This window comes from Rhizophagus irregularis, chromosome 6, assembly GCF_026210795.1.
Source record: "Rhizophagus irregularis chromosome 6, complete sequence".
NCBI classification, from domain to species: Eukaryota; Fungi; Glomeromycota; class Glomeromycetes; order Glomerales; family Glomeraceae; genus Rhizophagus; species Rhizophagus irregularis.
In genome coordinates, this window is record NC_089434.1 from 2,130,220 (window position 1) to 2,142,438 (window position 12,219).

The 12,219-nt window shown below is 38.8% G+C and overlaps 5 protein-coding genes across 6 annotated transcripts; all 5 read right to left on the reverse strand.

Annotated features, from left to right (window-relative positions):
• Positions 1 to 224: 224 nt before the first annotated feature.
• Positions 225 to 1,181, reverse strand: OCT59_026197 (uncharacterized protein; the record flags this gene model as incomplete). Its single annotated transcript, XM_066143008.1, has 8 exons — positions 225 to 264; positions 343 to 385; positions 464 to 495; positions 573 to 615; positions 804 to 835; positions 914 to 956; positions 1,035 to 1,066; positions 1,129 to 1,181. The coding sequence occupies 8 exons, from the start codon at positions 1,179 to 1,181 to the stop codon at positions 225 to 227; spliced, it is 318 nt and encodes a 105-aa protein (XP_065992569.1).
• A 1,281-nt stretch (positions 1,182 to 2,462) lies between these two features.
• On the reverse strand, positions 2,463 to 3,408 carry OCT59_026198 (uncharacterized protein; the record flags this gene model as incomplete). Its single annotated transcript, XM_066143009.1, has 4 exons — positions 2,463 to 2,502; positions 2,572 to 2,624; positions 3,010 to 3,207; positions 3,304 to 3,408. 4 exons carry the CDS (start codon positions 3,406 to 3,408, stop codon positions 2,463 to 2,465), a joined length of 396 nt encoding a protein of 131 aa, XP_065992570.1.
• A 93-nt stretch (positions 3,409 to 3,501) lies between these two features.
• Positions 3,502 to 5,209, reverse strand: OCT59_026199 (uncharacterized protein; the record flags this gene model as incomplete). 2 transcript variants are annotated; one of them, XM_066143011.1, is made up of 3 exons in its annotated part: positions 3,502 to 3,977; positions 4,056 to 4,739; positions 4,825 to 5,209. In XM_066143011.1, the coding sequence occupies 3 exons, from the start codon at positions 5,207 to 5,209 to the stop codon at positions 3,502 to 3,504; spliced, it is 1,545 nt and encodes a 514-aa protein (XP_065992572.1). The 2 variants fall into 2 exon arrangements, with proteins under 2 accessions (XP_065992572.1, XP_065992571.1); XM_066143010.1 differs by lacking the exon at positions 4,825 to 5,209 and having other exon boundaries at positions 4,056 to 4,797.
• Positions 5,210 to 5,374: 165 nt separating this feature from the next.
• OCT59_026200 (uncharacterized protein) lies at positions 5,375 to 5,905 on the reverse strand (the record flags this gene model as incomplete). The annotated part of the gene is made up of 1 exon (XM_066143012.1): positions 5,375 to 5,905. One exon carries the CDS (start codon positions 5,903 to 5,905, stop codon positions 5,375 to 5,377), a length of 531 nt encoding a protein of 176 aa, XP_065992573.1.
• A 3,115-nt stretch (positions 5,906 to 9,020) lies between these two features.
• On the reverse strand, positions 9,021 to 9,470 carry OCT59_026201 (uncharacterized protein; the record flags this gene model as incomplete). Its single annotated transcript, XM_066143014.1, has 1 exon — positions 9,021 to 9,470. The coding sequence occupies one exon, from the start codon at positions 9,468 to 9,470 to the stop codon at positions 9,021 to 9,023; it is 450 nt and encodes a 149-aa protein (XP_065992574.1).
• Between the last annotated feature and the right edge of the window lie 2,749 nt (positions 9,471 to 12,219).

Below are 12,219 nucleotides of genomic sequence, written 5' to 3' on the forward strand. Positions count from 1 at the left end.
TTTTTATTAATATTAATTAACAATTAGAATTTTATAATAATAAACATAGTATTTATTTTTACATTATTACAAATGATTTTTAACAAATTAGTTGACACAATATTTATAAAAAGTTTAAGATTTAGAAGTCCAAGAAGGTGTCTCCCTAAAAAAAAGAAGCAAAAGGAACGTTAATTACGTTCCTAAAAATAAAAAAACAAAAATACATTTCCCCCAACTTACCTTTATAACCCATGCTGAAATCCAGGTCCAAGAGGCGTCCTCCTAAAGAATGAAGCAAAAGGAACGTTAGTTATGTTCCTAAAGACAAAAAAAAAAGATAAAAACCCTTCCCCAACTTACTTTAATAGCCTAAGCCGAAATCCAGGTCCAGGAAGGGCGTCACCTAAAGAAAAGAAACAAAAGGAACGTTAATTACGTTCCCAAAGACAAAAAAAACTCAAAAATAACCTCCCCAACTTACCTTTATGAAATCCAAATCCGGGAGGGCGTCTCCTAAAGAAAAGAAGCAAAAGGAACGTTAATGACGTTCCTAAAGACAAAAAAAAAGATAAAACACCCTCCCAACTTACTTTAATAGCCCAAGCTGAAATCCAGGTCCAGGAAGGGCGTCACCTAAAGAAAAGAAGCAAAAGGAACGTTAATTACGTTCCCAAAGACAAAAAAAACTCAAAAATAACCTCCCCAACTTACCTTTATGAAATCCAAATCTGGGAGGACGTCACCTAAAAAAAAGAAGCAAAAGAAACGTTAATTACGTTCCCAAAGACAAAAAAAACTCAAAAATAATCTCCCCAACTTACCTTTATGAAATCCAAATCCGGGAGGACGTCTCCTAAAGAAAAGAAGCAAAAGGAACGTTAATGATGTTTCTAAAGACAAAAAAAAAAGATAAAACACCTTCCCAACTTACTTTAATAGCCCAAGCCAAAATCCAGGTCCAGGAAGGGCGTCACCTAAAAAAAAGAAGCAAAAGGAACATTAATTATGTTCCCAAAGACAAAAAAAACTCAAAAATAACCTCCCCAACTTACCTTTATGAAATCCAAATCCGGGAGGGCGTCTCCTAAAGAAAAGAAGCAAAAGGAACGTTAATGACGTTCCTAAAGACAAAAAAAGATAAAACACCCTCCCCAACTTACTTTAATAGCCCAAGCCGAAATCCAGGTTAGGAATGGCATCACCTAAAGAAAAGAAGCAAAAGGAACGTTAGTTACGTTCTCAAAGACAAAAAAAACCCAAAAATAACCTCCCCAACTTACTTTAATAGCCCAAGCCGAAATCCAGGTTAGGAAGGACGTCACCTAAAGAAAAGAAGCAAAAGGAACGTTAATGACGTTCCTAAAAAAAAAATAAGCAAAACACCCTCCCTCAACTTACTTTAATAGCCCAAGCCGAAATCCAGATCCAGGAAGGGCGTCACCTAAAGAAAAGAAGCAAAAGGAACGTTAATTACGTTCCCAAAGACAAAAAAAAACCCAAAAATAACCTCTCCAACTTACTTTAATAGCCCAAGCTGAAATCCAGATTAGGAATGGCGTCACCTAAAGAAAAGAAGCAAAAGGAACGTTAATGACGTTCCTAAAGATAAAAAAAAAACAAAAATTAACTTCCCCAACTTACTTTAATAGCCCAAGCCGAAATCAAGGTCCAGGAAGGCGTCACCTAAAGAAAAGAAGCAAAAGGAACGTTAATTACGTTCCCAAAGACAAAAAAAACTCAAAAATAACCTCCCCAACTTACTTTAATAGCCCAAGCCGAAATCCAGGTTAGGAAGGGCGTCACCTAAAGGAAAGAAGCAAAAGGAACGTTAATGACGTTCCTAAAGACAAAAAAAAAAATAAAACACCCTCCCCAACTTACTTTAATAGCCCAAGCCAAAATCCAAATCCAGGAAGGGCGTCACTTAAAGAAAAGAAGCAAAAGGAACGTTAATGACGTTCCTAAAAAAAAAATAAGCAAAACACCCTCCCTCAACTTACTTTAATAGCCCAAGTCGAAATCCAGATCCAGGAAGGGCGTCACCTAAAGAAAAGAAGCAAAAGGAACGTTAATTACGTTCCCAAAGATAAAAAAAAACTCAAAAATAACCTCCCCAACTTACTTTAATAGCCCAAGCCGAAATCCAGGTTAGGAAGGGCGTCACCTAAAGAAAAGAAGCAAAAGGAACGTTAATGACGTTCCTAAAGACAAAAAAAAAATAAAAATTAATTTCCCCAACTTACTTTAATAGCCCAAACTGAAATCCAGGTCTAGGAAGGGCGTCACCTAAAGAAAAAAAGCAAAAGGAACATTAATGACGTTCCCAAAGACAAAAAAAAACCCAAAAATACCCTCCCCCAACTTACCTTTATGAAATCCAAATCCGGGAGGGCGTCTCCTAAAGAAAAAAAGCAAAAGGAACATTAATGACGTTCCCAAAGACAAACAAAAAATCAAAATTACCCTCCCCCAACTTACCTTTATAGCCCAAGCCGAAATTGAGTTCCAGGCAGGCGTCCCCTAAAGAAATGAAGTAAAGGAACGTTTAGTGACATTTCCAAGACAAAAGAAAAAGAAATTTACACTTACTTTTCGAAATTCAAGCCGTCCAAGTCGTTCCGAAGTCCAAGTTCAAGTCCATCCTAAAGAAAAAAAGGTGTTTTTTTTTTAAAAAAAAACATTTATGTTAAAAAAAAAAAAAAAAGTTATGAATTTGACCAGATTATCTGATCAATCCGGTCAATCCGGTCATCCGTGTAACATCTGATCAATCCGATGTTATCCAACGGATCCATCCGGATTATCCGCAATCCGTTCATTCTTAATCCGGATGATCCGTTTTTTGATCGGATCGGATGACGGATTGAACAGATTTCACCAGAGCACACCTCTAGTCCTTATAAAAAAAAATGCAAGGATATCTGATGATAAGGTTACATGGTCATCAGCCCTTGTTGTTGAAAAATACAAAAAAAAAATATAAATCTGCAAGTACAAAATGATTACTCCTGTTGAGTATATTCATACCACTCCCAGTCCCCAAGGATCGCCTCCCCATTTTTGTTCACTTAATGCATACTCTATGGTTTCCCTTTCCTGGGGGTCTACGACCATCCCATTCCTAAGCATTTTCCCCATAATATAAAGCTGATTCTTGGTAAGGCGGTCTATCCATCTTTTATAGAAGTCGTTTACATCTTCAAACGTTATCCAGTCAATTTCCCTCTTTATATAATGCTTTCCGAGAGCTCGGATTTTTCAGTACACATCCCCGATCATAATGGCATAATTTTTCCACCTCTTATATGCCTCTCAACAAACCTCCTGCCACCACACACTATCTACTTTACTTGCTGCAATAAGGTCAGTATCCGGGATCTTTGCGACAATGCGTTCGACTATTTCTACTGGTAATCGGTCCAACATGATGTTATGTTACTTATACTATAGCTATCTTCAATTACTGTATGCCCATTACACATGGATAAAAAATATAAACTAAATTCATACAGGAGCCACTTATGCAAGAAGTTCTGCTAAGGTTTTCTCAGCCTCATTCATAGTGACAGCTCGCTTTGGGGGACCTGTTGATGAGTCCTTAGTTACATTATAATACAACTCGAAGAGAGCTTCAAGTTTGTCTAGAAGAGCTTGTTTATTCTTGTATGATTCATGAATCTTTGCTATCTTAGCAGTATATGCTGCATTATCTGGGAAGAGTTTTCTGGCCATGAACTTCACATATGATACAGGAGACTTTGCTGTCTGGATTCTCTTGATATACTTCACATGATCCTGGACAAGGTAGCTGGTTTTGCTAAACCCAGATACTAATGCGACTACTATAGTGTCTTTCAATGCACGGATAATCTTGAGGACAGTTTCATCAGAGACAATGGTGAACTGATTGCGTGTTGCATCATAAATAACTTCATCACTAATGCTGTCAGTGCTGTTAATAATGCTTGCTAATTTGGTATATGTTGACATGATTCCTTATACTTTTTTGTACTTTGTAATAAATAGGAATCTTCAAATTGACTTTACATTCAAGCAAGAAAAAATATATATACCTGCTGTAAACTCAACCACATGGCAGTATCCTGCGGTTTCAAACTTGAGAGCTTTCAATGCTTTGGATGCATTTTCTGGACAAGTGATAAGTGTAGGACTACTCGGCTGTTCCTCTAGAATAAATCCATCTGTATGGATGCGTCGTACTTTATCCTTATATGGTTCTAATAACTCTGAAGTCATTTTCCGTCCATGTGCTAATAAAAATGGAGCGATCCTAGGATACTCACCCTTAAAGGGACTACCTGGGTTTGTGAATTGGAATCGCCACTGGTCAGATCCTACTGGTACGATGGAGTCAAGTGTGTGGCCTTCCAGAAACTTGAATGGATCTGTTTGATCTGTGGTGAGTGTCTTGTAATTGCGTTTCCTCTGGCAGAGTGCTCCCCATAGTGTATTGAGAACTCTCTTTGCAACATGACCGGCCACGCCACCCTGGTTCTTTACATTGAAGAGAAAGTGGACATTCTCACCAAATATTACAGTCCCAGGAATTCTTGCTTCTCTGTCATATATCAAGGCATTTGGCTTTCCATCCTGGATTAACTGTATATCGAGACCAAGTTTCTTTGCTCGTTGTAAGTCAATGAATGTATAGACTCCCCTCTTATTCTGTCGGAAGAGAATGTCATTACCACTTACCTTAACATGAAATAATCCATACAAGGCATAACCTCTGTGGTCTACAAAGTCTTTGAGTATTTGAAACTTACCTTGTCGGATTGGATGGAAAGTTTGCATTCGATTGCTGAATACTTGGATACAAACTTGTTACGTCGTATTGTCTTCCATAGCCCTTCCATTCATTATCTGCCCAGATAAGCCCTCCCATCATAGCATCATTTATCCACTCTGCTTCTATAGGGTCAAGAGGATCATTGGCTGGAACCCCTACACTAAACCGTTCAAAAAGCCAGAGAGCAGTTTTCTTGTATGACCAGTTGTGGTAAGATAAGTCGATTCCTAGACCGAACTTCTTTGTAGCCTGTAGGAAGGAATCCCGCTCTTCATGTATGGATCCTCTGGTATGTTTCCTCAAGTGTTTCATATATTCCAGTTTTACGATTCTTCTCAATAGGGATGAAGGAGTAACTATCAGAGTTTTTACCTTTCTGAAACTGTCCAACTGTAAGAGACTTAACTGTCTTACCATTGTATATTGTTACTACATTATTAACCCCATCTTTACGATAAACAAAGGGAGACTTTTGTTTTCTATCTAATTTACTAGGGTGGAGTCTTCCGGGATTCAGTGCAAGAGAGTAGTGGCCTTCAGACAGGATGAGGGTTCGCGTCTATCAGACTTGCTCTTGGAAATTCAAGTGGAATCCCCTACAATATTAAGTGCAAGGCTTCCTGCAAGTTGTTCAACCTTATCCATATATGAGACTGGAACTGGAGCATCACGATTGAGACCTAATGCCTTTTTGATATATTCAGGCTTTTTTATAGTCTCGGGTATTTTAGAAAATATACCATAGATATGCTTCAGACATTCATACAGGCAATCATTTAGCTCCCCATTGCATCCTCCTACAACCGGTGGAGCATCTCTCACATAAATTATGAATCGTTCAAAGTAATCAGGATCTGCATTATCTGGTAGTTGTGCTTTATCATAATGGTCCAAGAGTGAGAAGAGGCTGGCTGGTTGGTTTCCTGATGTCCATCCACCAGGTTTCCAGTTTTTATAGGGGAGCAGGATCTGAAATTTATGAGTTGGATACCGGGATTGGAGTTGCTGTCCAAGTCTGGCAAAAGCTCCTCTAGAAAATCTTGTGCCTGAATACTGTAGTTCTTTGATATCTGTTCTTGTAGGTAAAGCACGTGCAATTTTTGAATAGGCCATTTGATATAACTATGAATTGTATTCAATTGTAACATAGGTTTTTTATATAAAAAATATAAGATAACTAAGAGGCGCTTATCTTATTAAAAGGAGTCAATCATATCACAGGCCTCATCAATATCCAACTCATCTACAAATCCATTAGCAGCCTCCCACTGGCGTTCCATATCAGTCTTTGGACGCTCCTCTGGGATTTCTCGTGCCTTACCTTTATTCATCTTCATAGTTTCATAACCGGAGGTGGTAGGGATAATCTCGGCATCACGATCCTCCTTGTATATTCTTATTATATCTGCGAGTTCTTTACGGCTAGGTGTTTTAGGTAAGTTCCCATTATATTCGATCCAGTCCTTGAAGCGGTCTACTACCTCCCTAAGGTAGTACTGGTACTTGTCTTCAATACGCATTGTGGGACATTCCTCTACTTCAAACGCGAGTATTTCCCAGTCATAGTCATCTGATTCATCTTGGTACTTAGCCCATAAATCCTTACCTGTATTGTAGAGATTATTGAAAACCTGGTCCTTTGAATTCTTGACCCATGGCTTACGATCCCATCGGTGTCTTTCTTGCCAAGCCCAGTGTGCTCGAGTACCTTCCTTTGGTTCAGGTCCCGGTCGACTTCTAGTTCTGTGTCAGGTTCTGGGATAGGTTGCTCTTTGAGAGTCAGTTCTACTACAGGTTCTGTAGAAGATTTGGAATCTGTGAGGGATTCGGATTTTGCAGAAGATTCTGCAGGAGACTCGGGTTGTTGTTCATGAGCTGGGTTTGTGGTTATAGGATCTGAGTCAGATAACAAGTCATCTAAGACGTCGTAGTCATCTGGCTCAGGGGCAGACGGTTTTTTAGGAACTAGATCCTCAGCAGACAGCTCCTCTTCTTGGTTGGGTTCCTTGTCAGATAGATAACAGTCCGAGAAGTTATCTATAGGTTCATCAGTATCTGACTCTATAGGAGCTGGAGATTCCTCAGGAATAGGATCCTCATTGATGACAGGTGCGGGTTTTACCTTCAAGCAATCGGGCTTAGGTGGTACTGGTGGTGGAGTCTTTTTGAAAACTGGTTGCTCTTCAGTAGGTTTTTCTTCGACAGGTTTCTCAACAACTAGCTCCACTTCCTCTTGATCTACCTGTACATCCTGTATGTCTTGTGTCTCCTGGATTACTCTACTAAAATTCTTTGCGATTTTTGCTTTATCTAGTATGTAATAGTTTATTCAAGCACCTGAATGTCTTGGGCGAGTTTTAGGAATGAATTGCTTAATCTCCATACCAAACTTATTATCACTAAGTGTTTTGTTTTCACCCTTCTCACTGCACCAATTCTGGTAAGTGCTATAGAAATTTGTACAAGGGATTTCAAGTGTATCACAATTGTCGGGCCACATTATTTCAAGGTAATATTGTATGAAACGCTGGGGATTTGGAATACTTGCTTCGATTAGCTCCTGTTTCATTTGAGTATCAGGAATAGATCGGGGATTGAAGATAGTTAAGTCTCGGCTAAGTAGATAGGACATGAAGGAACTGGCTGTATCTGGATTTTCTAATATTTTTACTAGAGAACTGAAGTATTCTCGATTGCCCTTATATTTGGCTGATACATTGAGAGCATAACAGAAGTTTGATTTCATTGGTTGATCTACAAGGATTCTGATTGGTAAATCAAATTTCATAAGAACAACTTCGTAACGCCAATCTTGGAGTTTCACAAAAAGCTTTAAAAGAAATGATCATCTCTTCATATTTCAACCTTGCTCACGTGAATATAAAAGGATTTTTTGTAAGAAAAAGACCCAAGTTTCATTAATATTTTGGTCTTTAAAAGGTATAAAACCAATATACTGACTTTGTGTAACATGTTCGTAATTCTAAAGTTCTTCCTAGTAAAACTTGGTGGAATAAAGAGATCATAGAGATAATAATGCATATAATGGTAGAGTAACAGCAGAAATATGTTCTAGTGAAATTTCGCGTCAAACGGATAGGTCTTTAATGTAGCTTAATATGACACATCATGATTTACTATATGTGCTATTCTATACGCTATATAAATAGTTCATGTAACCAATGATTATTTAAGAAACTCTGTTATGCTTACATTGAGGGCTACAAATCTTTCATCTCCCATTTCTATGCGGATTGGCATAGCATGATTACTTAGGATCATGTAGCCAGCAAAGTCATCAATAACCTTCACATCTATCCCCTTTTCCTCAATAGAGATGTAAGGCTCAGTGATTAAGCTCTTAAGTCGATTATTTGCTTCATGCCATTCCTTGCCTGTCATATCACATTCATTGAGGATAATGAGTTTTTTGGCACGAACAGCTGCATTGAACCTTCCCATTACATCTTCAAGACGGGTAGTGGAGAGAAAGTTTTCACGACCAAGAATATGTTCTCTGATAAAATCGGTTAAGATATTCTTACCACATCTGGGGGGACTGCGCATAATATTTGCTGTACCGGGGTTTTTGTCTGGATTTTGAACCAGTAATGCGAGCCAGTTGAGGATGTATGTGGTTAACTGCTTGTCCTCTGCACACCATACCTCATGAACATGTCGAATGATTGGATTAACTAGGTTCGGTTTGATGTGCTCAGCGGGTTGAGCCCTGAAACCTAGAAAGAGATTGAAGAATTCAAGATTATACTTTGGTGCATTTGGGGATAAGGCATGAAATTAACATCTGCTTGAGATCTGCAGCAAACTCGAAGTATATGCTTCCATTATAAGCCTTCTTTTTTCTGATCCACATGCCGGACTTCGTGGTGATGAAAGCCACATAAGCTGAGATTGCTGAATTGACGCTTTCTTTTGTGTGTGTACCTATAGAAGGTCATCGTAGAAGAAACGGTTGTTGGGGTTAAAGATTGCTAGAACTTGGGCAGTCATTTTTTGTTCTATCAAATCAAGTACTAATTTATAGTTACCTAATCTTCAATTGCCGAATATTTTTTCCAAAGATCTGCACTCCTACCTGGTTACCCTCCTGTAGTCCTGTAGTCCTGCGGTCCTGCGGTCCTCCGGTCATACCCGGTTATCTTCTAGGGGTAAAAAAAACTATAAACCACAAACCTTTACAACTGCTCTAAATCTTCCTTTCCCCTTTTCAATCCACATATATCTGAAATCCAAACCGCTCAAGAGCTCCTTTTACTATAGTTAGCTCTTTTCTAGCATCCGTTAACTCTTTACAAGCCTTTTGATACTCCTTCCATTTAAGCTCATGAAGTTCACGATTTCCAATACCTCCCCCCTCATATGATTGACCAAGAGTATCCCCCACTTTTTCCTTCTTTTCTACTGCCCTGTCGTATGCTTCCTCAACTTTCTCATGCTGCTTCCACAACTTGGCTTTACAATAGTTGTACCAGAGTCTGTTTATCTTGAGATGCTTTTCGAATTCTTCGACCGGAAGGTTTCTGACCATTTCTGCTACTATGTCCGGGTCATTGAGAGGTGAAGCCTGCATTTTGATCCATTTATGGATTCCATAGATGTCTACAAGATCAAGACCAAGGTCTTCGGCAAGAGAAGTGGCTGCGTGTAAGTTCATCATTGTATGTTACTTATGGTATACCCATTGTTCAATTACTTATTTTTTCTGACGGGGTAGGTGGCCATAGTTCAGTGGTCATAGTTCGGCGGTCATAGTTCGGTGTTCCAGGTAAGTAAATAAAGGGTGGTTATAGTTCGGCAATCATAGTTCAGTGGTCATAGTTCGGTGTCCCAGGTAAGTAGATAAAGGGTGGTCATAGTTTGGTGGCATAGTTCAGTGTCCCAGGTAAGTAGATAAAGGGTGGTCATAGCTTAAATCGGGTTTTGGAGCCTGAGGGGCTAACTAAGGTGGCCATAGTATTATCATAAGTTTTTCGAACTGTGGCCAGTACTATGAACGGATATTCTGTCTGATTTTGGCTTTATTCGTGTTTTTATCCACTTTTTAGTAGTCTGGTCATAGTGGTCATAGTGGTCATAGTAGTTTTATATATAAGAAAAAATGGAGTAAAAAAAGGAGTTGGAAAGTAGTGTGACCAGCCATGGCCACTGTGGCCATGGTGGTAGTATATATGGGGATGCCTGAGCCCCGTAGGGCCATATAGGTACTGCGACAGGTCGTAGACCTGGAGGTGGGTGGTGCTTGCACCTCCCACATCCAGCCCGACGACAGTAGTAGTGGTAAGGGGTTTATAATAGTAGCCATTACAGTATCATGCAACAGATTAAAGGACGAGTAGGGTGGTGTTCAGCAGATTCGAAGGCCTTTGGGTCCCTGAGATATGTCCTTGTGTTTCGGTTGTGGTGTTAAATTGTCCCTGTTAAAGGCGGCAGGGATGGTTACATCATGGCTTAGTGAGGATGATGCAATGAATGACCTACCTCCATAACCTTCAGTAGAGGGTGCGAAAAGTAGTGGCCACTAAACGTACAATACACTTGTAAAATAATCACCAAATATTTAAAGGCGCAGATCAAAAAGATTGCTAACACCCTCAGTACTCTTGATGAAACTGTCTCTTGGATGCAAGATACTATCACGCAACACGACTATAGGCTATCTAAGCTTGAATCAATGATGAGTTATGATAACCCTGGAGACTCTGATTTGTATCCGCCTCATGATGACAATGATAACCTTTCCTATGGTAATGGATGGGATGATGAACGAAACCAGGAAATGAGTTCACGATCCAAGCTTCCTCCCTATACTTCCTCTTCTCTTATGAACACCTCTCCTGATGCTTCCTTCTCAACTCTGGATCCTAGCCCCGTATTATCTAATAGACATGTCCCCTTACCAGACACCCGACCTAATATTATTGCCCCTGATGCTACTGCTTCCCGTCTACAATTGGAAATTTCTAATGTTACTAGTGTACATAAAAATCTTTCTGCCCAACTTGGTTCGATTATGGAAAAATTGGACTCCTTCTCTCCCCCTAACCCTTCCCCTTCTAATGATTGAACACCAATTTATATTGGGTGCTACACAGGGATTTCACCCCCTAACAGTGCGATACTTAATCATAATAATTACAATAATCATTCCTTTTCTCCTTTCCCTTTTATTAATTTTGGACAAATTAATGTTAATGGTTTGTGTTCTCCTGTTCGACAGTTGCATTTGTTAAACTATTTCCTACACTCTTCATTTGGTGTTTTATCCTTAAATGATACTCGTCTTACTTCATCTAATGCTAAATTTATTTTTCAAAATGATCACTCCCAATATGATTTTAAGTCCTATTGGGCCCCTTCCCCTTCTAGTTCACGACCTCATGATGGTGTTGGTCTTTTACTCCGCCATCCTTTACATAAACATGTTCAGAAGATCGATCCTTGGAAAGGTCGTCTTTTAAAATTAGATCTTTTTTTTCATCAGACAAAAATTTCTTTTATTTCTGTTTATATTCCTCCTTATCATTCTATTCATTACAAAGAACGTGATGCTATTTTTGCACAACTTAATTTGTGGCTTGATAAAGCCCGTTCTAATAATTATCATGTCATCATCCTTGATGACTTTAATGCAGATGAACTTTCACATTCACATCTTCCTCAACATCATTTGAAATTCTTGCGATCACTCTCTTCTCGATATTTTATGGATCATCAATCCCATATTTCTTCAATTTCAGGTTCTAGTTCTACCTTTTACCTGACCACCGTGTACTTATAATAGCCTTTGACTTTAGTTCTTGTTTTGCTACTTTAGCCAAAGCTAGATTAAAACAGAAAAGCGAACTACGCACCATTTTTCTCTACAAAAATTTAAAGGAAGATATTTGGGATTCATTTTCCAAAGAAGTAAATTCACGCCTTGAGGTTTATATGACCACATATCATCCTTCCATATCTGCTCTTCTTTTGGACAAACTTTGGCACGCTCTTAAACGTTCTATTCTTGGAGGCGCCATTGATTCTTTACCATTTCAACATGTATCCAATACTCATCACCATAAATATTCTTCTGAGCTTACGATGCTTATTGCTATCAACAAATTTTTGGATCGATTATTGTTTAAATTGACCACGTCTTGGACTAGTCGCCCCGCTCAAATTTCACAAATGATTAATTCTTTACCTACACAATTGACTCTTTTGAAATCTCTTTTAACAGATTATACTATACCGATTTATAGTACAACACCAAATTTTTGTGTTCACAAAAGGCTTTGGTCTCTGCTTATCTTTCCACGCAATTTCATCAACATCGTGTGGATTCCATTGAATATTATACTGCTCTTAGAGATGAACATTTCTCTACATCGCCGGGTTCTTTTATTTCTTCAGCTCTGTCAGTGGAA